At 40.8% G+C, this 27,482-nt stretch overlaps 1 protein-coding gene across 7 annotated transcripts in view; it reads right to left on the bottom strand.

Annotated features, from left to right (window-relative positions):
* CA10 (carbonic anhydrase 10) overlaps nt 1–27,482 on the bottom strand; it is a 638,759-nt gene that overhangs the window by 11,842 nt on the left and 599,435 nt on the right. For all 7 annotated transcript variants that reach the window (XM_060289949.1, XM_060289948.1, XM_060289954.1 and 4 more), the window contains 2 exons: nt 13,159–13,254; nt 8,416–8,488 (listed from right to left, as the gene is read on the bottom strand). In XM_060289949.1, coding sequence (XP_060145932.1) covers nt 8,416–8,488; nt 13,159–13,254 — 169 coding nt within the window. The remainder of the gene's footprint in view (nt 1–8,415; nt 8,489–13,158; nt 13,255–27,482) is intronic.

The raw sequence follows: 27,482 nt of genomic DNA, 5'->3' as shown, positions 1-27,482 counted from the left end.
AGACCAATAGGCTTATCATGCATGCCTCTGCTTGTTTTAAGGATATTTACTGAAAGGAAGTGATGGCATGAAATAAATTTTCATGAGTAGTTTTATAGAGAGGTTTCCTATCATCTATCTATCTATCTATCTATCTATCTATATCTATCTATCTATCTATCATCTATTTATCTTCTGTCTATCATCATCATCATATAGAGGGCAAAGCCCTGGACTTCAAGCAGGAGACTTAATTCAAGACTAAGTTCCAACTGTGGCTTTGCCAGTAACTTACTCTTTCTTCACGGATAAGTCATGTAACCTCTTACTTGTGGGCACAAGAATATTCTGGATAATTGCTAAAGTCATCTTTAGGTTAAAATATAATCTATAGACCCCCAAATATCCTTCAATATAAACAAGCTTACATAGATAAATTTTTCTTCTGTAGGTCAAATTTTTGGTATGACAGTGTTGTGATTTTTTCAATGTGTTGGATATACCTCTACATCACAGGAAGACCCCTTGGATAACCAGTAGGTAGAGAATATTTATACATAGTTGATAACCCCAGTTTATTCTTTCAAATGATTAGAGAAGTTAACAGCTGTGCTTTTGGTTTTATGACATGCTCTTGCTGAATCTATGCCTTATCTTATACTGAGTTCTTAGTTTTGGACACAACTCCTAAAGCTGACTCTTTCTTTTCCTTCCTTTCTTTCTTCCTTCCTTCCCTCCTCCCTCCCTCCCTCCCTCCCTCCTTCTCTCTCTCTCTTTCTTTCTTTGAAATACACCATGATGAAATGCCTAGTATCACATAGCGGGGAAATCTTTCCCTTAGTCTGAACTTCGATGGCAGCCTCTGGTAAATGCATCGTGTTAACTTATGTGACATTGATGAGATTTAACATCGCCTGGCTTCCTGATTATGAAGTTCCCATTCAAAGAGAATGATGCCAGTGAGAAAAAGGCACAGCAGTTCCAGAAATCAATACTGGACTAACTTCTGATTAATATGGAACTCTTTGGCAATTTTCTCATATGGAATGACATTTCCTCTTGTAATCTGAGGCAAATTCAACTGAAATGAAAAAAGGCAATTGCTAAAGAATAAAGTAATATGATTTTTCATTTTATACAAATGAAAAATGAAAAAGAGGGCCTCCGAGAACTGGATTCAATGGAGGTAAGATGTTCCTTTTCCTTGCTGACTATAGTTACTACTTGGATTGCAACGTGGGGAGTGGAATGCTGCATTTTGCATTCTGTGAAAACATTTCCAAATCCATTCATTTGAAATGAAAGCACAAGTTCAATTAAGCATAGAGAAAGTCACCGGGAGTAACATGCTTAAGCTCCCTGGTGATATTTCATCACATTTAACACTGTGTTCCTCTGAGGAGTGAGTGCACAGAACACTTCCCAAGGAACTGAGAAGTATAAGGCAGTTACAAGTTGGTCTGTCCTTGCCTACACATTCATGTTTTAGTCAGGGTTGGGGTAGGAGGGGCTAAAGCAAAGTTATAAACAGGCAAGCTTGAAAAAAGATTTTTAAAGGGCTCAAAACACCATGTTTAAAAGCTTTCCTCAAAACACCTTGAGTTGTGTGCCTTTATTTCCTTGCTGGAAATATGTATTAAGACAATAATCAGACCCTTTCAAATTTGGAATATATAATCTTTTGGATTCTTATTGGACTGAAGTTCACCATTGTATTTACTGTCTATGAAATGAATGGAGTATATGAAACTGAAAGAGAATGAAGCTACTAAAATACTCCACTGTCCTAGGACCCTGGAAGAAAGCATTCATTTATGTGTACTGTTCTAATAACAACTCCCTCTTACCCATTTAAGAAGGTTCTTTGCTCCACTTGAAAATATAAATATTCTTTAAAAAAAAATAATGCTGGTCCCATGAAATCAGGTGGATAATCAAATGATAAGAATGTCACCTTTTATGTAATTGGGGCTCTGTGCCTACTTATTAATTAACACAAGGAAAATGGAGGGATATTGGCATTGTTCCAATATACTACACTAAACAATTAAAATACTTCAAGTAAATTATGAATATCTCCTCCAGAAAATCCATTTTTCAATGCCATGATTTCAGTCTTGACCCTTAATCTGTTGAAGGCGAATTTAACTTTAATAAAATGGATTTTCTTTAAAAGACTTTCTAAATTCAGCCTGAAATTAATTCAGGCTGGTCTTTTCCATCGTCAGTCTGGGTTAGTGAGAGTGTTTTATAAGATTTGCTTAGACATATGAAATCCAAGCTTTCAAAGAGAGTGGAAGCTCACTAGGCTATTGCCATCCAATGTACGGGTCCCATGCAAGAGCTGGGTTTCATTAGAGTAAACAAGCTCTGTTGTTTGTGTGCCCTGTATTGCATTCACCTTGACAATAACTTTTATTTAGTTTTATAGTGACCTGCCTCCCACTCTCCAGGAAGCTGGATTTGACCACAACATACCTAGGATAATTTAGAAACACATGTTATTATGCACCTGGTTTATACCAGTCAATGTCCAGGCAACTGACTCATTGCCTTGTTTAATCCTCATCCCAACACTCTCAACGTCAGTATTAGTATCCTCATTTTATTGATGAGGAAATTATCTCAGAGAGGTTAAGAAACTTGCCAGAATCCACACAGAAAAGAGTGGTAGAGCCAGGAGCCCAGGTCTGCTTAGTTCTATATATCTTCACTAGAACACATTGCATCCCATAAGTATAGTGGCTTTTACCAGAATGTTGGCTTCCAAAATTCCCAGTCCTTTTGGCAAGATTCTCCTTCTTTCCTTCTTTTATGGATTACCTGACATTGATTTTCTCAACTGGATCAATAGAATGATTTTGCACAATTCATTTTTTTCTCCCTAGTCATCTAATATATGTTCAAATCAAACAAATGGATTGTGTGCCTACTGGCTGCCATTTTGTAGCGATTTCACCCCATGCTTCCATGCTTACCCCTGCCTCTTTGTACCTCCTGAGCCAGTTGATGAGACAGACATACCAGAGCCTCTTCCAGGGTAGGATTTAAAAGATATCTTTAGAACTTATTTACAATCTTAAGTCATGGGGATCTTTCAAAAGTGAGGATATGTCCTCCTCTCTTCTCTATTTATTCTCTCCCATGATCTCACCCAAGTTTAAATGCCATCTGGATCCCAATGACGTCCACATTTATATCTGTAGTTCTGTATCCTGAAACCCAGACTCATATATCCAACTGCCTAGACTCCACACCTCTTCTTTGATGCCCATCTTGAGTTTAACATATTTGAAATTCTGATTCCCTTCCTACCCATGAATATGCTTCATCCATAACCTTCCCCATCTCAGATGATGGAAAAGTCTTCCTTCCATTTACTCAGGCTAAAAACCTTAGTTATACTTGACTCCTCTCTCTCATATCACACACCCAATCTGTCAGTAAATCTCTTGGCTCTTCCTTCAAAATATACCCAATCATTTCTCATCACCTCTCCCAAGTTGACCTGATCACGATCAACATTGCTGCAATCATCTCTCAACTTTTGTTCATGCCCCTATAGTCTATGCAAGCAAACAGAGAGATCCTTTTGTCAGGAGATCATGTCACTCTCTGCTCAGAGTTTTAGATTGACTTTTCATTACAAATGACCTCCAAGGGAAAGACTGATGGAGAAGATTGACCCATCTAGTACCAATCTCTATGCCTTCTCTGGTTTCTGTATGTGCCTAATAATGGCAGTGCCACTGTGTTCCCTTGAATGACAGTGGTTTCCACTGGTAGTCTTATGCCAAGGGACAGACAGGAGCTGCAGGGGGCTTAGGATGGTATGAGCCTGAACTTTTAAAGTACCCACAAGTTCTGTGCATAGTTTATGTCCCTTCCAGAGTGGAAACAAGTGCAAAAAGCAAAGAGATGGCTCTTCAAACTGAACTAAAGTTGGAATTAAGAGAAGAACATGCTAATAAGCTTCATGTAATGTGAAAGTATCAGCATTACAACTAGTTTTAAGACCTCAGAGCTTAGCTTTCCTTGCTCCTTAGGGAGGAAGACAGTAGGAAAGTAAGAGCATAGAAAAGTCCCCGGGAGGACCTATGATGGAATGCTTGCTCTCTCACTATGGATGAGTAAATTATTGTTCAGGAAATGTTCACTCCCTCCTCAGCCCCAACTCCATGGGAGTATTTTGATGTTGGGCTTGGCCATATGACTTGCTTTGACCAGTGGAAAGTGGATAGAAGTGACAGTGTGTGAGTTTCAAGCCTAGGTCTTAAGGAACATCACACATTTCTGACCCCCAGCATAAGAAGTACTTGATCTCAGAAAAATGAGAGCTTTGTGGAGCCAAGTTGCCCTAACTGACCTGCAGACATATAGAGCCACTCTAACCAACCCATAGATGCAGTAGTGAGAAATCAATGCCTATTGCTGAATGCTTGTTTATTATGCAGATGTTACTGACTAATAGAGCCACTCACTAGGTGTGTGTCCTTGACAAATGGCTTCACTTCTTAGAGCCTTGCTTTCCTCATCTATAAACTGGTATAACAATTGTATCTATTTTGAGATGGGACTTTGTGAGTACCAGGTAAGGTGCTGCACATAAAGCTCTAGCACAGAGCCTAGAGTGCAGAAAGTGTTTGGTTAGCATCTCTTCCTTGTTCCTGATGATGAGCACTTTGTAGAGTGGGTACTACAGCTGCGTGAGTATGGCAGACTGAAGCTCTGCTGGGGTGTAGTTCTGGGTAGCATCAGAAGAAGGGCTGGTTGGGAGAGTGGGTGGGGGCCAAAGTCAGTTGTCCCTGGGTAGTGTGTTTGGGTGGCAGCTGTGGGGACCCATCTCTTTCTTGCTTGCTTAAAAGTATGAAAGCAGGGTACTCTGATAGTTGCCCCTGAGCAGGTGGTGTTGTCTTTGTCTCTACCAGAATTCATGGGCCAATGAATAAACTGCTGCTTCCTGTAGAGCCTCTGGGGGGGACTTCCAGGCTTGTGTTTCCTACCCACTGGCTGTGTCCATGTGCATGACTCCTGTTTCAGAAACTCGCCTTCTTGCCTTCTGCTGGCCAACCTTCCAAGAGCTGGCTGCCCTGGGGCGTTCAGCTGGAGGGAAGAGTGCTAGTGCTTTCCTTCTGTGAAAATCAATCTCTTTCAGCCACAGTGTCCTGGGCATCACAGTGTCTAGGCCATTCCCACATGTCAGGCCAATAATTATCCCTGCAGTGTTACTTCCTTCAGGTATGTGATAAGTGCTCCTGGGAATACCTCCATTATTCCCCAACAGTGTAAAAGCACAAAATACCTGTGATTAGGGACGTAAAGCAGTTACCTTTCCCCATACTGGGTCTCTTTATCTTGCTTTAGTTCCCTTTGGCCCTGACAGATAGATGATGGGACAAGAGAAGGGGGCGCTCCTGCTCTCTCTTAGTCCCACTTCTAGGAGCCTATATCTAGGGCAGTGAGGGCATTTCTTCAAATATGCTTCTGCATAAACTCCTTAGCCTGTTCTCAAGACCCTTCAAGATCTGACTCCAGACCATCTTTGCCGCCATTCCCTCTGCCCCCGTAGGGGGCCATTCGTTTCTCCATTTATTCAGTCCATAATGAATGTTTATTGGATGTGCTGTGGGCAGAGAGGAAGAGCTGATGAAAGCAAAGTTCCTTCCTTTGAACTATTGAGTCCTTTAAATGCTCTTCTTGCTTTTGTATATGCTGCTTGGAATCTCCCTCCCTCCTTCCCTCTTTTCTTGCTGTCTTTTCTTACCAAATGTTTACTCATCTATTCAGTGCTTATTTGAATAGCAATTGCTATGTATAACCTTGCCATGAATTTTAGGCAGATTTTCTATGATCCCAAAGAGTTCTGTTCCTATTTTTAATACATTATAATTGTTACACAAAGTTTTTAAATTTTTTTAGACATGTATTTATTTATTTGGCTGCGTCCGGTCTTAGTTGCAGCATGCAGGATCTTTCATTGTGGCGCTTGGGCTCTTCTTTGTGGCGTGCAGGCTTCTCTCTAGTTGTGGCATGTGGGCTCCAGAGTGCATGGGCTCAGTAGTTGTGGTGCACAGGCTCTTTAGTTGTGGCATGCGGGCTCTGCTCTCTAGTTGTGGCGTACAGTAGTTGCAGTGTGCAGTCTCTCTAGCTGTGGTACATGGGCCCAAGAGCTCGCAGGCTCAGTAGTTGTGGCATGTGGGCTCTCTAGTTGTGGCACACGGGCCCTAGAGTGTGCAGGCTCAGTAGTTGTGGTGCATGGGCTTAGTTACCACACGGCATGTGGGGTCTTAGTTCCCGCAACCAGAGATTGAACCCGCATCCCCTGCTTTGGAAAGTGAATTCTTAACCCCTGGACCACCTGGGAAATCCCCTGCTATACAAATCTTTATGAAACACTATGATATGTCTGTCTCTCTGACTAGAGAGTGAGGGGCTCATGGACAGGAAACATGTTCTATTGATCTCTCTACTCCTTGGCATGCAGGACCACTTAATAAATACTTGTAGCAAATATTTAGTGAACAAATGAATGAAGGTCTTTGGTTTTAACTTTGCTATCCTCTTCAGCTATTGCCAAAGTCTGTCCTTTTCAGTTCCTACAGACCCAATGGGGATGAGTCATCAGGAACATCTCACTTGAAGTAGAAGAAGTTGAAGTTCCCCTCAGCCACATAACTGCTATTCATCATTGTTTCCAACAAGATCTGTCATCCTGGCTCTCTAGCCCCTATTTGCATCAGAATTGATACCTGTTCGTAAGAAAGGCCATCTTCCCATAGCACAAACCCAATGGATGCTTTCATCTTTGGCAGCAGCCACATCACTTAATACTAATCAGACCAGAGCTAGGGGGTGGGGCAGGGAGGGAAGTCCCACTAATGATTGACTTTGTAGCTGGCAATCTTTTAGATTGTGTGTTGAGGCTTAATGTATGATTTCATGGCTTTTCATGGTCTCTAAACTGCAAATTCAAGATTATTTGAAAACATTTTATTTAATTTTTATGCTCTTTTAATCAAAAAAGTTAAAAAAACTAATAATCCTTTATGGGCAGTTATAAAAACTATTTGCACACAAGACAGAAACGTCTCCCTTTGTTGATCAATCTAAGTTTGAACTTAGAGAGGACTCCATAGGGGTACTGATGAGGCAGGGTGGTATGGTTTTGGAGATAACTTAATTCTTCTAGGTGATTCTCCAGGTTCATTCATCACCGCCAGCGTCCCCAACCCCAACCTCTTCATATGGAAGTGACTTCATATGGAAGCGAGTGCCTGTGGGGAGGGCTGGTGTCTGGCCCATCTTTTTATTCCAGGAGCCTCACTTGGTGCCTGTCATGAGGCAGGTGTGCAGGAAATGCTTGCTGAATGGATGAATAATTGAACAAGAGAAGGTTTCTCCATACTCTCCTTCCAGCAGTCTGAGGTGAGATCTGTAAGCATTCACTCTGTCTTTCCACGTCACCATTCTAGGTAGAAGCACCAGTGGCCTCCACCAAGTGAGGATACGCAAAGGGGATGTGAGGTGTTAGAATGTTTGTGTGTTGCTTTTTACATTTGCAAAGATCAGATTCAGAATCCTAGATTTAGAAAGACCTTAGAAATCTGAAGTTCAATTTCTTCACTTAACAAATGAGGAAACAGAGTCAGAGTGAGGAAGTTCCTTGATTAAAGACAAAATTGGCACATGAATTCCACTTTTCTGGTCACTCTTAATTAGTTAAATGTTTTTTTTTTTCCTATACTGTTTTATTTCATTCCCTTGGTGTGTGCTGTTACCCATAACTATCCCCAAATCTTGCAAACTCTGGGATTGCTGTGGAAGACAGTAGCATCCTTTCCCCTCTACTCCCTTCAACTTTGCACTGTTCTCTCTTTTTTGCTTAAGGATTCTGGGGATAAAACACTCTAGAAACCCAAGGAAACTGGACAGAGTTCTCTAGGTCATTGTATCACACATGTAAATGAAGAAAAATGCCACCCTGTCTCCACCTGAAAGGGAGACCCAATGACACAGAGAGGGAGATGTGGTTTCGCTGAGGGCTTCTGGATGTTTTGAAGTTGGATCCAAACCACCTGGTGAATGCTTTTTCAATCACATAATTGGCAAAGCCCCAAATGTGGCCAGCTGACATGGTAGAGTCTGTCAGCTAGCAGAGTCCTCCAGCTCTTTACCAATCCATGGGATAATGATGACCATCATCATAATAATCATTATTACCTTAGACAGACATGTATGACAAAGGCACTCTGGGGGCTTCTGTTTGAAATGAGCTGCTTCTTAGCCTACCTTCACTCTCCTGAGTGACTTTCTACAGAATTAAAGGATCATGAAGATGAAAGAGGCCCTTGGAGATCATCAGTTCTGCCTTTCTGACTTCAGACAGGACTAACATTTATAGAATAGTTGTTATATAGGAAATTGAACCAAACTTACTTTTATATGTTATTCTTGTGATAGTGTCTCTGTTGAGCATTCGATTAAGAAATGGGTTTGATGAATCAGAAACCTAGGGGAGAAAAGAAAATATTAATAACTGGGCAGTACTATTTCAAGATAAACATTGCCTCCATGCATTTACTTATTCACTCATATTTATTGAGCCCCTACCATGCTATAAACACTATGATGGCTGGAAATTCAGAGATTAAATATATAGAATCTACTTTCCAAAATCCACAGTCTAGAGAAAGAAGACAGGTAAGTAACCTAATGGTTCTAATTTAGTGTGAAGAGTGCTATGATAGAGTTACAGGTATGATGATATTAGAGGAAGACCGTCCACCTGGGGAATCTTAGGCACTAAGGCCTGAGCTAAGTCTTGAAGGATAGGGGGAAGTTAACAAAGTGCTTTGGTGGTATAGTGTGGAAAAGGAGGAAAGGTGAAGAAAAACATGACATACAGAGGATTGTGCACAGATGGACATGGGAGAACTAGTCATGCCCAGGGAAGTATTTCAGTGTAGGTGAAGGGGGTATGGGGGAAGGATGCGAGGTAAGGATAGAGAGGTAGGCAGGTGCTAGGTCATGTCAGGCTTTGAGTGTCATGTTAGGGAATTTAAACTTTATCCTGTAGGGATGGGGAAATATCAGAGGGTTTTAAGTAAGGAGTAGGGAGTGACATATTAAGAAGGGGATAGTTTTCCAAGTAGAGAGTGAGAGAAAGAGTACTCAGATCAGTGATATCAGGAGATAAAAAAGATCTCTAGGATATAATATAGAATCTTATACCACTGCTCAGTATTACATGAATCAAATATATCATAAGCCATGTCATTCAATCAATCAATCAGTCATCCATCAATCTGTCCTTTCATCCATCCAAAAATTATTTACCAAATTCCTATTATGGGTGACACATTTTACTAGATGTTCAGGGATCAGTTCCCATTTTATGCCCATGCTGTTAGGTCTCCAAATTCCTTGTTTGGAGAACAAGCCAAGTTTCCAGGGGCTTAAGCCAGGGAACCACAATTTGGAGACTGTGATGGGCCCCCACAAGACTGTATATACTGTTTTCTTAACAACTCCCTTTTTACTCAGCCTTTTTCTAGGGACCATTGTTCATCCTAGATATTTTTCTCCTACCTTGCTCAGCTGTGCTCTGTAATTTACACCTCAGCTGCTAATCGGATGTTGTGACACATCAACATTTTAAATCTGATTTATTCTGAGGGTTGGGAAAATTGCAGCAGATGATTATTATTATTAGATAAGCAACAGGTAATTTTTAGTTTGCAGAAAGCACAGACTGTTTATTTTCCCTCCATCTGCCTTTCCTTTCCCACGCAGTTTCCTGGGTGTGTTGTTGTGGTGAGACATACACCAAGGGGAGCTTGGTGAGTGACAATGTTCAACGGAGGTAAAATCCCACTCCAAATGGAGAAAAGTCCCAAATTAAACACTGCTGATCCCTGGAAGCTTTAGTGCTGAATCCAATTTCTACTTTGACATCCTCTTCAGCTATTTAAAAGATAGCCTGAAGCTGCCTGTTTGTGTTGATGCAGTCCATGAAAGGAGAGCCAAAAATAGATCGTCGTGGCAGGTGAGGAATCTGCCATGTCCCTCAATCGGGTGCCTTGGTTTCCTGGTACCCGGTGAGTCTGGGCAGAGCTAACATTGGGATTAGACATTTTTGTGCTGATTAAAAATAATTGAAAAATTTCCAAAGTGCACACAGATGATTTGTGAGCTCTAGCATGTTGGCTGTGTGGGTGAGAGGATAAAATATGTACTTGGTATAAGTGAGCTTAAGTGGGAAGTTAATGGTATGTGATTGAGCAGCAATTATAGCCAAATCTCAGTTCCCTGTGGTCATAGGAAGGGTGGGGGATTAGGAGGGGACAGAGATAGGTAAAACCCACAGATAAACAAATCTCTTGTTTTAACAAACAATTCCAGTGCTTTTATGGCTCAGCTTTTGGGCCAGGGTGACATCTTGAGGGCTCAGCTGACCTAGATACAGGGTCTCTCATTTTCTGTTCCTGCCTACCTTGAGGCAGGAACTGGGGAGGAGAGGCAGAAAGATCAGCAGGAGGGGAGGGCTACCAGAGGTTTTGTTCACGTCATTTCTAGGTACCAGTGTCCAGAACAAGGCTGGACTGTGTCCCATGCTCAGTCAGTGTTTGGGGATGAGTGAATGACAAGTCACAGCTTGGATAACTCACTGTGGAGCATCTGGGAGTTGATTATGTTGGACAAAGATAGAAGTGCTGTGGTTTATTTTGAGATCTAGCCAGAAAGCTTCAGGTTTGCTCAGGGAAAGAACAGAAGCATCCCTAAGAGCCAAACTGGCCTGAGAAGATGCAGGAGCTAGTCACCATCCTTTCACTGACCTCAGGGTCTGGGGCATATGTTCCACTCAACAACCCGCAGGGAAGCAGCAGGACCTGCATCAGTAATCTCGGTGGAAAGAGTGTTTCTGCAGGAGCTTGTGAAACACACCAAGAGTTTATAGTTAGGAGGCTGACTTCCTGGTGAATCAATCACAGTGTCAGCTGTAATGTGCCTGCACTTCCAGGATGACATACACTGACTTAGGAGCTTTAAGCAAAGTGAGGCAATGTCAGTGGCAGGGACTGAGACACTCACCAAAGGTCAGGAGCTGTTGGGCAGCCCATGTTGGCCGTGAGAGTTACTCATGGAAGGCCTGGCATTGTGAGCCCCTGGACACGCATGGCACAATTTTGTGAAATATCTTTAAGCTTCATGACAATAAGCTTGACCCAGGTTGAATGCATCAGTTGGTTATCAATATCATAATTGGGGCTGGTTGAGGGATATCGTTATTTGCCCCATGTTTGTGGGCAGCATGGGGATATGGGGGGAAAGTTTTTAAATGCTGTTTTCTCTTTTCCCCCTCCCAGCTCTGTGAATAAGGTCATTAGTAAGGTCATTGACTTGCCTTAAAGTCAAGCAAGACTTGGGTTCCATTCCTTTATGGGCTGTTACGAACTACATGCATTAGGATGGAATGTCAAAGATTCTCTGAACCATTTTCCTCATCTGCAAGATAGGGACATAATACCCACTCCACAGGTTTATTATTAGGGTTAAATGATAAAATATATGTAAAGTACATATCTCAGTGCCTGGCATTTAGGAACCCATTGTTTATTATAACAGGGTCTGTGATGATGTCAAGACATATAGAGCAGGGACTGGCAGGATCAGTCTGTACCAGGACCAGTTTCCTTTGGGAAGTCACATCAGGTATTAAGAAGGCACGACAGCTTAAAAATGTACTTCCTCTATCAAAAGCCCCTTCCTATCTTTGCCAATGACAAGCTAGACGAGGTGGGGTTGGTGGCCAGTGACAGCAATATGTCACTAATGCCTCTGTCCAATGTTCAGCTCTACTGGGGCCACAAAAAGGTGAGGTGAGGGAGAGTAAGTTAGGAGGTGGTGTAGCCAGGCAGGGCAAAGTGCTTATTGAAAAGGGTGATGCTCTCAAGGAGGGAGGGGGAGTAGTGACTGGGGTTGCCCCTGTACCCATTCTTCTGAGTGATGCCTGGGGTTGCCCCTGTGCCCATTCTTCTGAGTGATGCCTGGGGTTGCCCCTGTGCCCATTCTTCTGAGTGATGCCTGGGGTTGCCCCTGCACTCATCCTTCTGAGTGATGATGATGCCACCACGAAAGCACTGTTAAAACTCACTAGTGCCAAATGCTGAATTTCTATTGACCGTCATCAGATTCCAAGTTCTGATTGGAGCACTTCCTCTAATGGTCTGGCTAAAACTTCCCAAGGGGCTAGCACACTGACTGCCAACTTTTAGAACTGCCACCCTTTGCTTTTGCTTTTTTTTCCCTTTTGGAAAGACAGTTTCTTTTGTTTTCTTTCTTTCTTTCTTTCTTTCTTTCTTTCTTTCTTTCTTTCTTTCTTTCTTTCTTTCTTTCTTTCTTTCTTCCTTCCTTCCTTTCTTTCTTTCTTTCTTTCTTTCTTTCTTTCTTTCTTTCTTTCTTTCTTTCTTTCTTTCTTTTTTTTAATTTGCAAACTTGTTTCACTCAACAACTGTCAAAATGTTAAAGGTAATTATTTTTTAACAAATTAGAATTTGCTTGCTTGGAGGGTTGTTGTTGATGATGACTGTAAGAAGATGTAGAGCCTCCCTAGAATGTCTTAAAGTCAGCATTGGTGGCCTTTGCTTAATTATTCACAAGGATGCTTACAAAGGAGAAGGACAATGGAAGGGAAAGATGATACTCAGAGCAATTGTGGGAAGCTGGAGGGAGCTGTTTAGTGCAGTGCCTGGAGGGGAGAGATATCTCACATTTTCCTTTCATCTCTTTTTCCAAGGGTTATCTGATGGACAGGTCTTTAATCCGGTGGGGTGTCAGTGAGAAACCGTCTCCCCTTATATTGCTTCCTTCTGATTCTTCTGTATGAGTGGGACCTAAAGCCTACACCTGGATCCAGCACAGTTTTTCTCTCTAGGACAAAAGCTACCTGAATCCTCAGGCCCCAGTGCTCTGAAATGGAACTCATTGTTTTTGCATCTCACTGAAAGGGGCTTTATTTATCATGAATCTCATGGAAATAAAAGTCACCCCCTGCAGCTTTTCTTGGGCATAGATATTACCTCTGTTGCTGTTTCTAAGATCCAACAGGACCGCAAACTGATATTCTGATTGGGGTGGGAATGGCAAGAAGAGAAGAATGAAGGAACACAATACACTTACTTTTATAAATATAGAAACTACCACCAATCCATTTGGGCTCTTTGCAGCTTCTGTGACATTGGTATATAACTCGTGGTTATAGTGGATGAGCTGCACCTGGCAGGAGTGAAAAACAATAATAAGAACAACAATCTAGCATTAAAAGATGTGAGGCACGGCATATCCACCCTACATAAGGGTAAACTGTAAAGTACATTGTAGAACAATTGGAAAGATAATCCTATAATTGAAGAGATTTCAGGGATATGATCTGTGTGTGTGTGTGTGTGTGTGTGTGCATGTATAAAATACGTGCACACACACATACACACACATACAAAATACCCATACATATTTGCAAAAGTTTTCTGGTAACAATCATGCATTTAATAAGCTTGGTGCCCATCTGGCTCTGGCTTCATCTCAGGACATTTCCCCTAAAGTGTGTGTAAAGTGAATTTCCCTTATTAGGAGCAGAACTGCCCTACAGGGGTGGACATGTTTCCAGGCTGCACCACCAGCTGCCATTGGCAGCAAGCAAATCTTCCTCATGGCCATGGACAAGCAGGGAATTGCTAGGTCCTGAGTCAGCTCAGTGACACTGAGAGGAGACTGGCCAGCCTGCAAGATGCAGTGCTTCTGATGGAGAGAGAGCTGATGGCTTAGGCTCCTGATGTACCAGCCTGCACCAGTCACCTGATTGTGCAGGACTTAACTTGCTCTTCATTGAATGAAGATCAGCAATCTGCCTGTTGAGCCCTTGTTCATTCATTTCAGGCTGTGGCTTTAAAATAGCTTTTTATGTCCATGCCACTCTCTCACTTTGTCACAACTTACCCTTCCCCCTCCCCATATCCTCAAGTCCATATATACACTACCAAATGTAAAATAGATAGCTAGTGGGAAGCAGCCACATAGTACAGGGAGATCAGCTCAGTTGGTTTGTGACCACCTACAGGGGTGGGATAGGGAGAGTCGGAGGGAGGGAGACACAAGATGGAAGAGATATGGGAATATATGTATATGTATAACTGATTCACTTTGTTATAAATCAGAAACTAACACACCATTGTAAAGCAATTATACTCCAATAAAGATGTTAAAAAAATAAATAAATAAAATAGCTTTTATTTTTTAACAGTATGGAAGTATAATTTTGTAACAAACTAAAAGAAATTAAAAAACAAAAGTTCCCCTTCCCCACCTCTTTCTAATCCCAGTCCAAGCAATATGATTATTAAGAGTTTAGTATTTATTCCAGATTTTTTTTGTGCTTATTAATCACACACACATATACATGTAGAGTTAAAAAAAACACTAAATGGATAAATTCCTAGAAACATACAACCTACCAAGACTGAATCAAGAAGAAATACACACCTGAACAGACGAGTACAAATAAGGTGATTGAAGTAGTAATCAAAAATCTCTCAACAAAGAAAATCCCTGGACCAGATGGCTTTGTGGGTGAATTCCACCAAACATTCAAGGAAGAACCCATACCAGTCCTTCTTAAACTCTTCCAAAAAATAGAAGAGAGAACACTTCCGAACTCATTTTATGAGGCCAGCATCATCCTGATACTAAAGCCAGACAAAGACACTGCAAGAACAGAGAACTAAAGGCCAATATCTCTTATGTACATAAATGCAAAAATCTTTAATAAAATCATAGCAAACCAAACTCAACAACACATTAAAAGGATTATACACCATGACCAAGTAGGATTTATTCCTGGGATGCAAGGATTGTTCAACACATACAAATCAATCAGTGTGATATACCACATTAACGTAATAAAAGATAAAAACCACATGACCATTTCAATAGATTCAGAAAAAGCATTTGACAAAATTCACCATCCATTCATGATAAAAAATCTGAGAAAAACAGAAGGAACTTACCTCAATACAATAAAGGCCATATATGAAAAGCCCACAGCTAACATCATAATTAATGGAGAAACACTGAAAATTTCTCCTCTAAGATCCAGTACAAGGCAAGGATGCCCACTCTTGCCACTTCTATTCAACAAAGTCTAGGCAAAGCAATTAGACAAGAAGAAATAAAAGACATCCAAATCAGAAAGGAAGAAATAAAATTGCCTCTTTTTGCAGATGAAATGATCATATATGTAGAACACAATAAAGACTCAACCACACAAAAAACTCTTGGCACTGATAAATTAATTCAGTAAAATTGCCGGATACAAATTCAGTATACAAAAATTGGTGGCATTTCTGTACACTAACAATGGACTATCCAAAAAGGAAACTAAAAAAATAATCTCATTTATAGTAGCAACAACAAAAATAATATACTTAAGAATAAGCTCAACCAAAGAAGTGAACAACTTGCACACTGAAAACTATAAAACACTGGTGAGGGAAATTAAATAAAATAAATGGAAAGACAGGCCCATGTTTGTGGGCTGGAAGAATTAATATTGTTAAAATGTTCATGCTACTATAGGTGATCTACAGATTCAATCCAATCCCTAACAAAATTCCAAAGGCATCCTTTACATAAATAGGAAAAAAACCCTAAAATTCATATGGAACCACAAAAGACCTTGAGTAGTCAAAGCAATCTTGAGCAAGAAGAACGAAGTTAGAACGAAGCTAGAGGAATTACATTTCTTGGTTCCAAAATGTATTTCAAAGCTATAGTAATTAAAACAGTATAAATACATATGCATAGACCAGTGGAACAGAACAGAAGACCTTGAAATAAATCCACACACTTATGGCCAACTGATTTTTGACAAGGGTTCCAAGAACACATAATGGGGAAAGGACAGACTCTTCAATAAATGATGTTGGGAAAATTGGATATTCCATGAAAAATAATGAAATTGGAACCTTATCTCATACCACATACAGAAGTCAACTAAAAATGGATTAAGGACTTATATGTTAGACCTGAAACTATAAAACTACTAGAGGAAAACATAGGAAAAAATTTCTTGACATTGGTCTTGACAGTGTTTTTTTGGTTATGACAGCAAAAAGCACAGGCAAGAAAAGCAAAAACAGACAAGTGGGGTTGTACCAAACTAGAAAGCTTCTGCACAGCAAAGGAAACAATCAAAATAGTAAAATGGTAAACTACAGAATGGGAGAAAATATTCACAAACAATGTATCTGATAAGGGTTAATATTCCAAATATCCAAGTAACTCATAACAACTCAATAGCAAAAAAACCCAAATAACCTGATTAAAAAATGGGAAAATAATTTGAATTGACATTTCTCAAAGGAAAACATACAAATGACCAATAGGTACATGAAATAGTGCACAACATCACCAATAATTGGGGAAATGCAAATCAAAACCACAATGAGATATAACCTCACACTTGTTAGAATGGCTATTACAAAAAAGACAAGCGATAACAAGTGTTGGTGAAGTTGTGGACAAAAGGGAACACTTGTGCACTGTTGGTGGGAATGTAAATTGGTGCAGCCACTATGGAAAACTGGATGGAGTTTCCTCAAAAAATGAAAAATAGAACTATCATAAGACCCAGAAACCCCATCTGTGTATATGTCCAAAAGAAATGAAATCTGTCTCTTAAAGAGATATCTGCACTCCCATGTTCACTGTAGCATTGTTCACAGTAGCTAAGATATGGAAACAACCTGAGTGTCCACTGAGGGATGAATGGATAAGGAAAATGTGATACATACCTCTTCCCACACACTAGAATATTATTCAGCGATAAAAATAACCGAAATCCTGTCATTTGTGACAACATAGATGAACCAGATGAGCCAGAAGGACCTTATGCTAAGTGAAATATGTCAGACACAGAAAGTCAAATACTGTATGAACTCATTTATAGGTAGAATCTAAAACAGTCAACTCATAGAAGGAGAAAATAGAATGGTGGTTGTCAGGGGTTGAGCAGAGAGGGAAATGAGATGTTCGTCAAAGGGTACAAAGTTTCACTTATGAAGGTGAATGAGTTCTGGAGCTCTAATGTACAGCATGGTGGTGATAGTTAACAATATTGTATCACACACTTGAAATTTGCTAAAAGTATAGATCCTAAATTAAATCTTTTTTTAACATTTTTATTGGAGTATAATTGCTCTACAATGGTGTGCTAGTTTCTGTTCTACAACAAAGTGAATCAGTTATACACACACATACATCCCCACATCTCCTCCCTCCTGCATCTCCCTCCCACCCTCCCCATCCTACCCCTATAGGTGGTCACAAAGCACCGATCTCATCTCCCTGTGCTATGCAGCTACTTCCCACTAGCTATTATTTTACATTTGGTAGTATATATAAGTCCATGCCACTCTCTCACTTTGTCCCAGCTTACCCATCCCCCTCCCCGTATCCTCAAGACCATTCTCTACATCTGTGTCTTTATTCCTGTCCTGCCCCTAGGTTCTTCATAACCACTTTTTTTTTTTAGATTTTATATATATGTGTGTGTGTGTGTGTGTGTGTGTGTGTGTTAGCATACGGTATTTGTTTTTCTCTTTCTGACTTACTTCACTCTGTATGACAGACTCTAAGTCTATCCACCTCACTACAAATAACTCAGTTTAGTTTCTTTTTATGGCTGAGTAATATCCCATTGTATATATGTGCCACATCTTCTTTATGACCCAGCAATCCCACTACTGGTCATATACCTTGAGAAAACCATAATTCAAGAAGAGTCATGTACCACAATGTTCATTGCAGCTCTATATACAATAGCCAGGACATGGAAACAACCTAAGTGTCCATTGACAGATGAATGGATAAAGAAGATGTGGCATGAAATTAAATCTTATCACACACACCACACACACACACACGCACATATCTATGAATTTGTGATGGATATGTTATTTAGTTCGATTGTGGTGATCTTTTCACAATGTATACATATATCAAAATATCTGTTGTATACCTAAAATGTATACAATTTTGATATGTCAAAGATATCTCAATAAAAATAAAAAATGAAAAGTGAAAAAACAATGGAAATGGAATCACTTATAAGTAACTGTGAACTTGATTTTAAAAAATTATTTTTTTAAAAATTAAAAGTAGTCTGTGGCTATCTTTCTAAGTCAATGTGTATGGATCTACCTAAATCTTTCTAATAGCCGTATAATTCTCCATCACATAAATGCCCCATAACATATTTAACCATCCTCTCACTAGTTTTTAGGTTGTTTCCATTTTTTTTGTCTCTCGGAAACAGTGTCACAGCAAGCCTAGCATTATCTTTCTATAATGGTATTAGCATTTTCCACAAGCTGATTTGAGAATCTAAAAAGATGGTGCATGTAAAAGTGATTTATGACTGAAAGTATAAAGAGTATTCATTATTCCCAACATCTTATGTTGAATTTAAAAATGAGGTGTAGTTTTAGAAGCTGAGAAAGTCAATGATCAAAAAAGGGTACTTTTCCTTGATCTTTGAATAAAACATCTCTAACAGAGTGAATTGCAACCTTCACTGTGCATCCAGTTCACCTGGGTGCTTTTAAAATCCACCTATGCCTGCCCCGCAAATTCTGATTTGATTCTTTTAGGGTGGGAGCAAGGCACTGATGTTTGTTAAAACCTCTTCAGCTAGAGGGCAGCTGGAGTGGAGAACCAGTGCAACATAATCAGTGAGCATCAGTATCCCATCACTGTCCACTCAGATGGATGGTCCCTTGAGTCTGATAATATCCTGAACATCTTGAATCAGTAGAGCTTCTCATATTATTGCTGCTCTTGAAATATCCTATTTGTTTATTGCTACTTCACTTCTGGTGTGTTTTGCCAATGGTGGCAGATGGTTATACAGCAGCTACTCTGTCATCAAAAAGGCAACTGCAGTCAGGGGTTAGTGAATCTTCTCTGCCTGTGCAGGACTCAGGCCAGGCAGGCTTACAGGTCTGTGCTCATCAATCTCCTCCCTCCCTACCTCCCACCCACACAGCCAGGACTTTCTGTAGGTGGAGAACCAGGAGCTATAGGGGGACCTGCCACATCTCCTTTCAGTGTTGAGTAAGCTTTTTAATGAGAATCGAAACACATCCTGCCAACTGCTAAGATCTTCCCACCAGGTGACCTAGAAAACCACCTGGGGATGTGCCAGTTCTTCAAGGCATGCCTTGAAATTTCAGTATATTCTGAGAACTAGGCTTGGAGAGCAGAGAAGTGGAAGGCAATCAAGTGGAGTGATTCTTCTCTCCAACTTATAAGACTGAAAAAGGTAGGAAGATGTCTCTTGGATGCCCCATAGGGTAGGATCCCATAGGGACCAGGGTTGTGGCAAGTATAGGGATGAGGCTGTGCTCTGCTCTAAGCTCAAGTTAGCACATTTGGGATTTTGATCTGAAGTCTTGCCTCCTCTATGTTCCAAGGTAAGTTGGCTAGGATCCTGAGATCATGGTGAACCATATGAAATTTACTTTTTGATTTGCAAAAATGGTGATTTTATAGAGTTAACATAATCTTAAAATAAAGCTATTTTGAATACAGCATACCCCCACATGCCCACACACGAATTACACGTTAAAAAGATGACATAGTACTTTCCTACTCAATGTGCAGTACAGGGACCAGCAACAGCCTCAGGATCTGGGAACTTGTTAGAAAAATGCAGAATCTTGAGCCCTACTCTAGACCTCCTGAATCACAATCTGCATTTTAACAAATTCCCAGTGATTTGAATGAATGTACGTTATTAGTAGTTGAGAAGTACTGGTTTAGCAGATACTGCTGGCTGGTTAGCAGGGGCCTATTTTGTCTGGTTGTTCACCCTTCCTCTGGTTCACTTCAGCTGAATTTAGGGGTACATACATTATGTGTGTTGGAAGATAGGCTGAGTTCAGATCATAGGAGGCTTAGACTAGGAGCCAGGGAAGGGATTTGAACAGGAGATACTATAATCACTATGGGCTGTAAGAGGGAGACTGGAGCAGGGAAAGACCAGAGGTAAGGAGGATATAATTTCAGGTGGTGGTCTTTAAGGTGGAGAATGTTCCATAGGACTTTGTAGTTTATAGGATGTGCATGTGTGTGGTGAGTGGGCACCAAGTGATCCCCCAGGCCTCAGACCAGTCAGGACCACCAGAAGACCCCAGGAGGCAGCTTGGCAATGGCCAGGCTTCTTGTTCCCACATGTCAGAACACAATTTTGGCATCAAAGGCAAGAGGGACATTCATGAATCAACAGCAGGGCTTAACTGTGAAAAAGCACTGCTTCCCTTTCACCTACCTCCCAAGGTCCTTGTCAGTAGCAATTATAATTCCTGCAGCTGTTGATTTTGTTTTTCTCCAGGCAGGCACAGTGGGCCCAATCAAATACACACTAACCACATACACGGTGCATAGGTGTGGGTGGGTCTGGGGGAAGGGGATCTGCTGCTTCTCCTGCTATTAATTTGGGGTTGGGGAGCAGCTATGTGCAAATCATATCCTGCTAGGAAGAGAGTATAAGATTGGCAAGTTGGTTCTGAAAGTGATGCCTGTGGATTGCCTTTTGCCATTTATGGGTAATATTTTTAAATCCAAACCCTACTAAGTCAGAATTTTGAATAATTTGGATGAGCACTTAAGCTGTAGTTTGAACACCAACTTTGGTGCTTACTCAAGGTAATCAAAGTGACGTGACATAGGAGATTTATAAGTGAATGCTTGACCTTCTGAGCAAGTGTGTGAGGCAACTAGAACTGCAGGGACAATGTTGAAACTGCTTACAAGAACAAACTCTTTGGGGGTTAATGATGACATTCTAATTAAACACCGCTTTTAGCTATTCATTAAAGAGACAACCCAAGGGCTTCTGCTAGCTTAGTTGGAATCACCATGTGAAAGAGCTAAGCCTGGATTACTGGAAATTATTTTATAATCTTGACTTTTTAATTAGTTTAGACAGGTGTCTGAACTTTAGAGAAGCTTTCTGGAAATGCAAGACTGAGAAATGGCTGTCTTAGAGGAAGAAATAAGATATTGTTGGACTTTTCATGATGCTCAGACATGGTACACTCTGTGATCCAGAGCATTTTCTAAGTTCTCTGAGATCTGATGTGATTCTTCATTGTGTGACACTAGCTTTAATCTTGTGTTCTCATCCCAGAACATGCTGTCTCACCTCAGTCTTTTACAAGGAGCTGGAATTTGTTCATTCAAAATATTTTTGAGGGTCAACCATGTGTTGAGGCCAGTGGGAGTGAGACTGATAAAATGCTTGTCCTCCTAGAGATAATTTCAGATGGTGGTAAGAGCTTTGAAGGAAACAAAACAAGGTTTTGGCTTGCAAAATGAATGACAGTAGTGGAAATATTGGGGGGTGGCATGCAGGGGTGGGGACAATGTCAGGTAGTGTAGCTAGTGAAGATCTCTCTACAGAGGTGATATTGGAGCTGAGTTCTGCTGATGAAGAGGAGCCAGGCATGGGAGGACTGGAGGGAGGTACGTTGTTGGCAGAGAGTGCAGCCAATGCAAAGAGCCTGAGGTAGGGATAAATAGCTGACTATGGTTGGGAAGGGTGAAGGTGGCTCAAGATGGGACTAGCTCATACAGGGCTTTGTAAACCATGGTGAGGAGCTTTGATTTTATTCCAAGTGCAGCACGTAGCCATTGGTTTTAAGGAAGAAATCAATTGATCTCTTGTGCATCATTTTGTTTGTTTGTTTTTTCTGATGTGTACTTTTGAAAGATTCCTCTGGTCACTGTTGGAGGGCATAGTTGACAGAAGAGGCTTTGTCTATACTTCTTTACATTACAGCTCAGCTTTGACCTCATCTTCCCCAGGACACCTTCCATGAACCACTGACACTGAGCATCAACTGCAGCTCCTCTCTGCTACCATGTACTTTCATTCAGTGGGCAAGATCAAAATATCTTACAACTAGGATGGCATTGTTAGTAGGTAATCAGAACAGATGTAAGCCACTGACAACTGGCATAGTCGTATGGGTGCCGAATATCCTGTTGATGTTAGTCATCATCATCACTTATTGATGATCATCACCAACATTTGTTGAGCGCTGCTTTGTTCCAGAGACAATGCCAGCAATAACATCATCTCACTTAAATCTCACAAAATTCCATGAGTTAGTGACATTATCTCCATTGAAGTCATAGGCCACTGGGCACTGGGCCACTGAGAGATTATTTGCTCAAGAAAGTGGTAGCGTTAGGGTTGTGCCTAGTTCCTATGACTATAGAGTTCACATTCATGCCCCCTGTGATTTTGAACCTGTTTTCTTTATGTTTGTATCTATTTTTGAATAAACATCTCAAGGGCAGGGGTATACCTGGTGCCTGTCATGGGACATGGCTTAGAGGATATGTTGGCAAGTGCTTGCTTAACGACTCCCATTTCTGCATCTCATAGAGATGGGACCTTAAAAACAAACCCAGGCTAGTCCACTTTTAAAAATGAAGAAACTAAGATCAGAGAGGAGCTATGTCTTGTCCAAGATTATACAGTCATTTGTACATCCATTTGTTCAACAAGGATTTTTTGAGCAACTAATAAGTGAGGGAGAGTGATATGAGAGGACGAATAAGGAAGCAGGACGAGACTGTGGAGAGCCTGGCAGGCCAAGCTAGGGGGTCTGGATTCCATTCTAAGGGTGATGGAAAATTATGTTTTTGTCCTAGAATTCTCTTAGGACCAAAAGCAAAGCTTCTTCTCTGCCCCATAACTGAAGTGAGGAGCCAGGCAAACATTGGCCTTTGGTGACAAGTAACCCAGCTTTCAAGCTAATCAACAAGTACTTATTTTTACTAAATGAGAAGACCTGCTGCAAGCAGGATTCCAAGTTGACAGCAAGCTATCCTTGTCATTGGTTAGGCTGGGCGCAGCCTCTGGTGTAAAGGTCTCAGATCGAGTCTTCACTTCTCAGAAGTGAGCTGACTCACCATTGCATGCAGGGCTGTGGCTCACTCATCCCTCAGGCCACGGCAGAGAGACCAACTGTGTTTTAAGATCATGATGTATACACCTTAGTTCGTCTCAGTGTGTTGCTGCATTAGCAGAAGTCCCTTACTGAACTGAGGAAAGAGCAGCCTTGTAATGGAGGATCACACACAGCATTTGGAGTGATAACACCACCACTCTGATTACCCCTGCTCAAACACCTCAGTGGCTTGCCATTGCTTTTAAGACAAAGGCCCAAATCTGAGCACAGGTCTTGTGTGGCCCCTGACTTTTCCACCCATGTCCCCTTGTTGGATGTGCTCTGGCCACAGAGACCTTCTTTTTGTCTCCCTTACACATCATGCTTCCTCCTTCCCTAGAGCCTGTGCACATACCATCCCTCTGTTTAGAACACACTTCCCTCCCCTCTGTGCCTGACTCCTGTTTATGAACAACTTTAGTTCTCAACTCAAGGGTCATCTCTTGAGAGAATTCTCTATAACCCACTCTCATGGCATCCTGTGCCTTTCCCCTTTGAAACACACATTATAGTTTTATTTAAATATTTATTGTGTGATTGATTAATGTCCATCATTTTCACTGAACTTAAGCTTCATCGAGGCAAGGACTGTATCTGACTGGTTCTTGTGATGTCCCCATTACCCAGCACAGTACCTGGCACATATGAGTAGTAGTAAGTTTGAAATAATTGCTAAATGAATAAAGAAAGCCATGCAGACTGGCAATAATGCAACCAAATGTGATGTCCCAAGGGAAAGGGAAAGCAAGGTGCTTGGCTGAGATGGTAAAGGAACAGCCCATAATCCTCAAGGATATCTCTAATGGGAGCCCAGAAACTAAATACCACATTGGGTTATATGGATTTCAAAGCCTAGCTTTGCTACTGGGTACACTTGGGCAAGGCAGGCCTCTCATCTAAAAACTGGGATAATGCAGATGGCCAACAAGCACATGAAGAGATGCTCAACAACACTAATCACCAGGGAAATGCAAATCAAAACCACAATGAGATATCACCTCACACCTGTCAGAATGGCTATCATCAAAAAGAACACAAATAACAAATGTTGGCGAGGATATGAAGAAAAGGGAACCCTCCTACACTGTTGGTGGAAATGTAAATGGTACAGCCACAGTGGAAAACAGTATGGAGGTTTCTCAAAAAAACTAAAAATGGAGTTACCGTATGATCCAGCAATTCCACTCCCTGGTATATATCCAAAAAAAAACAAAGACACTAATTCAAAAAGATACATGCACCCCGATGTTCATAGCAGCATTATTTACAATGGCCAAGATATGGAAACAACCTAAGTGTCAATCAACAGATGAATGGATAAAGAAGATATGGTATATATACACAACGGAACACTACTCAGCCATTAAAAACGAATGAAATTCTGCCATTTACATCAACATGAATGGACTTGGAGGACATTATGCTAAGTGAAATTCATCAGACGGAGAAAGACAAATACTGTGTGATATCACTTATATGAGGAGTCTAAAAAGTACAACAAACTAATGAATACAACAAAAAAGAAACAGAGTCACAGATGTAGAGAACAAACTAGTGGCTATCAGTGGAGAGAGGGAAAGGGGGAGGGGCAACATAAGGAGGGTAAAGGGGAGTAAGTGGTACAAACTATTAGGTATAAAATAAGCTACAAGGATATATTGTACAACACAGGGAATATAGTCAATATTTTATAATAACTATAAATGGAATATAACCTTTAAAAATTGTGACACTATATTGCACACCTGTAACATATATAATACTGTACAGCAACTATACTTCAATAAAAAAAATAAAAAATAAAAACAGGAATAATACTACTAACTACTTCATAGAACTGTGGTGATGATTTTTTTTTTTTTTTTTTTTTTGTGGTACACGGGCCTCTCACTGTTGTGGCCTCTCCCATTGCGGAGCACAGGTTACAGACGTGCAGCAGGCTCAGCGGCCATGGCTCACGGGCCCAGTTGCTCCGCAGCATGTGGAATCTTCCTGGACCGGGGCATGAACCCGTGTCCCCTGCATCGGCAGGCAGACTCTCAACCACTGCGCCACCAGGGAAGCCCTGTGGTGATGATTTTATGACACAGAGTATATAAATCTAGTAAGCACTCAATAATTAGCTACTGTTGTTGTTGTTACACTATAATTATTATATAAGCTATAGATAATAGAGCCTTCAGCTCCTGAAGAAACAGGGTGTGTACAGTCCCCTCTTCTGGATTCTCACTTTGAGGTGTTACCTATTCATGACCTGGATCATTTTCCAACATATCTTGTCCCATTTAGACATATATGGAGCAGCTACTCTGAGGTGAGAGCTTTTAAAGAGAAATGTATCCCCAGTGGCTGATACTATAATTTTCAGGTAGTGGGAGACTCTTTCTCTGTAAAGAGTCATAAATATGGTCATATTAACTATATGGTCTCCATCACAGTCATGCAATCCTGCTTTTCTATGAAAGCAGCTATAGACAAAATATAAAAGAATGGGCATGGCTGGGTTCCAATAAATCTTTATTTACAAAAACAGATGGTAGGCTATAGTTTGCTAACCCTGTTAGTTTAAGTTTCAGAGATGAATAAAAAATTTTAGGAGTATACATTTTCCAGAAAGTATTCTTAGAGATAGGAAGAAAATACATATTTAAAGAATATAAATATTAATCTCTCCCTTCCCTTTAAATGATAATGATTACCATTTCATATTTCTATAGCCCTTTAAATCTTTCAAGGCATATTCAACTCAAGTGAGTATAATTCTAGTCAGTGAACAAGTCCCAAGCACCCATCCTATGTCAGACCCCAGAAGTCAGAGGTAAATGCTATATGTTACCCCACTTTTTCCTAAAATAGGCAAAGGATATAACAAAGTCACAGAGAGGATAAGCAACTCTTCTGAGGTCACACAAACAGTGGTCCTGGTTGACTTTGCTTTCGAGTGTATGACATTTTCTTTCCACAAGAAAGGAAAAGTGTTTAGTATTTGAGGGGAGATCACATTTTAGCAGCTGTTGTTGGAACAAAAATTATAAGCTAGAATTTATTTATAAAAAGTCATTAACAAGTTTTTCTTTCTGTATAAGAGTACACACAGTCTGCAGAGAAGAACACAGTTTGAGATTTACCAACTGCCACATTCTCACCCTCGGTTTGGCAATTACCACTGGTCTGCCTGGTGACCGATGGTTTCCTGCATTTTAAGACATGGAATGCAATTCTGGCTAAAAATTTTTAAAAAGCCTCCAAATGTGGTCCAGCTCTCACAGCAGCCTATAAAACCAGAGTGAAATATGTTTTTTTTTCCCCCCAGAAGATAGCAAAACTTGGATTTTAAAGCATGATGTTTTTCACAGAGTTGCACAGTTTGCACAAGTGCAGAGTGATATGTTTGAGAGCAGGATGATGCTGGAAAAGGCAATGCTTTGGGCCTCCTCAGATACCTTTTCTGTCTAATAACCTCAGGCTAGTGGCTTAGCTCCTCTGTGCTTTAGTTACTTCATCTGTAATATGGGGATGCATCTAAGGATTGTCATGAGAATGAAACAAGGTAATCTACTACACAGGCTTTCAGGAATTAGGCAGAGTATAATCAAACAAGCAAAATAAATGAGGTGACACATACAAAGGACCACACATATAAAAGGCCGTTATCAAGGGACTTCCCTAGTGGCGGTGGTTAAGAATCTGCCTGCCAATGCAGGGGACATGGGTTCAAGCCCTGGTCTGGGAAGATCCCATATGCCGTGGAGCAACTAAGCCCGTGCACCACAACTACTGAGCCTGCGCTCTACAGCCCGTGAGCCACAACTACTGAAACACAAGTGCCTAGAGCCCCTGCTCTGCAATGAGAAGCCACCACAATGAGAAACCTGCTCACTGCAACGAAGAGTAGCCCCCGCTCGCCACAACTAGAGAAAGCTCATGCGCAACAACGAAGACCCAATGCAGCCATAGATAAATAAATTTATAGATATATAAAAAGGTAGTTATCAAATTCTTCTTCTTTTTCTTTCCACGCTGCAAAGATTGGACATACTTTCCTTCTTATTGGTTTCTGGACTTCAAATTTGTTGTCACAAAACAAATTGCACACCAAGGATCTTCTAGAGAGTTTTCACACCCTTTTCACAACCTTCTCAAGAACCATTCAATTAGGGTGTTTTCTGATGCTTTTTTTCCCCCTGAAGTATTCTGAAATAGCTGTTTCTAGAAACCGATCTTTCCTTCTACGATCCTTTTTCTGAAGAAGCCATATCCCTTCCACTTCTCGTAAAAGAAACTGCTGAAAGCCAGAGCAGGATGGACCTCCTAAAATGAGGTCCAGATCATCCCAGAAGAGACCTACAGGGAGTGGTTGTTACCTGCCAGGATCTAAAGGTGGGGTCTGCAGATACTTTTGGAACCTTAGCTGATTTTAATTAAGGC

This window comes from Globicephala melas, chromosome 20 (assembly GCF_963455315.2).
Source record: "Globicephala melas chromosome 20, mGloMel1.2, whole genome shotgun sequence".
NCBI lineage: Eukaryota > Metazoa > Chordata > Mammalia > Artiodactyla > Delphinidae > Globicephala > Globicephala melas.
Note: the sequence above shows the minus strand (reverse complement) of the source record. Positions and strands in the feature narration are given on the sequence as shown.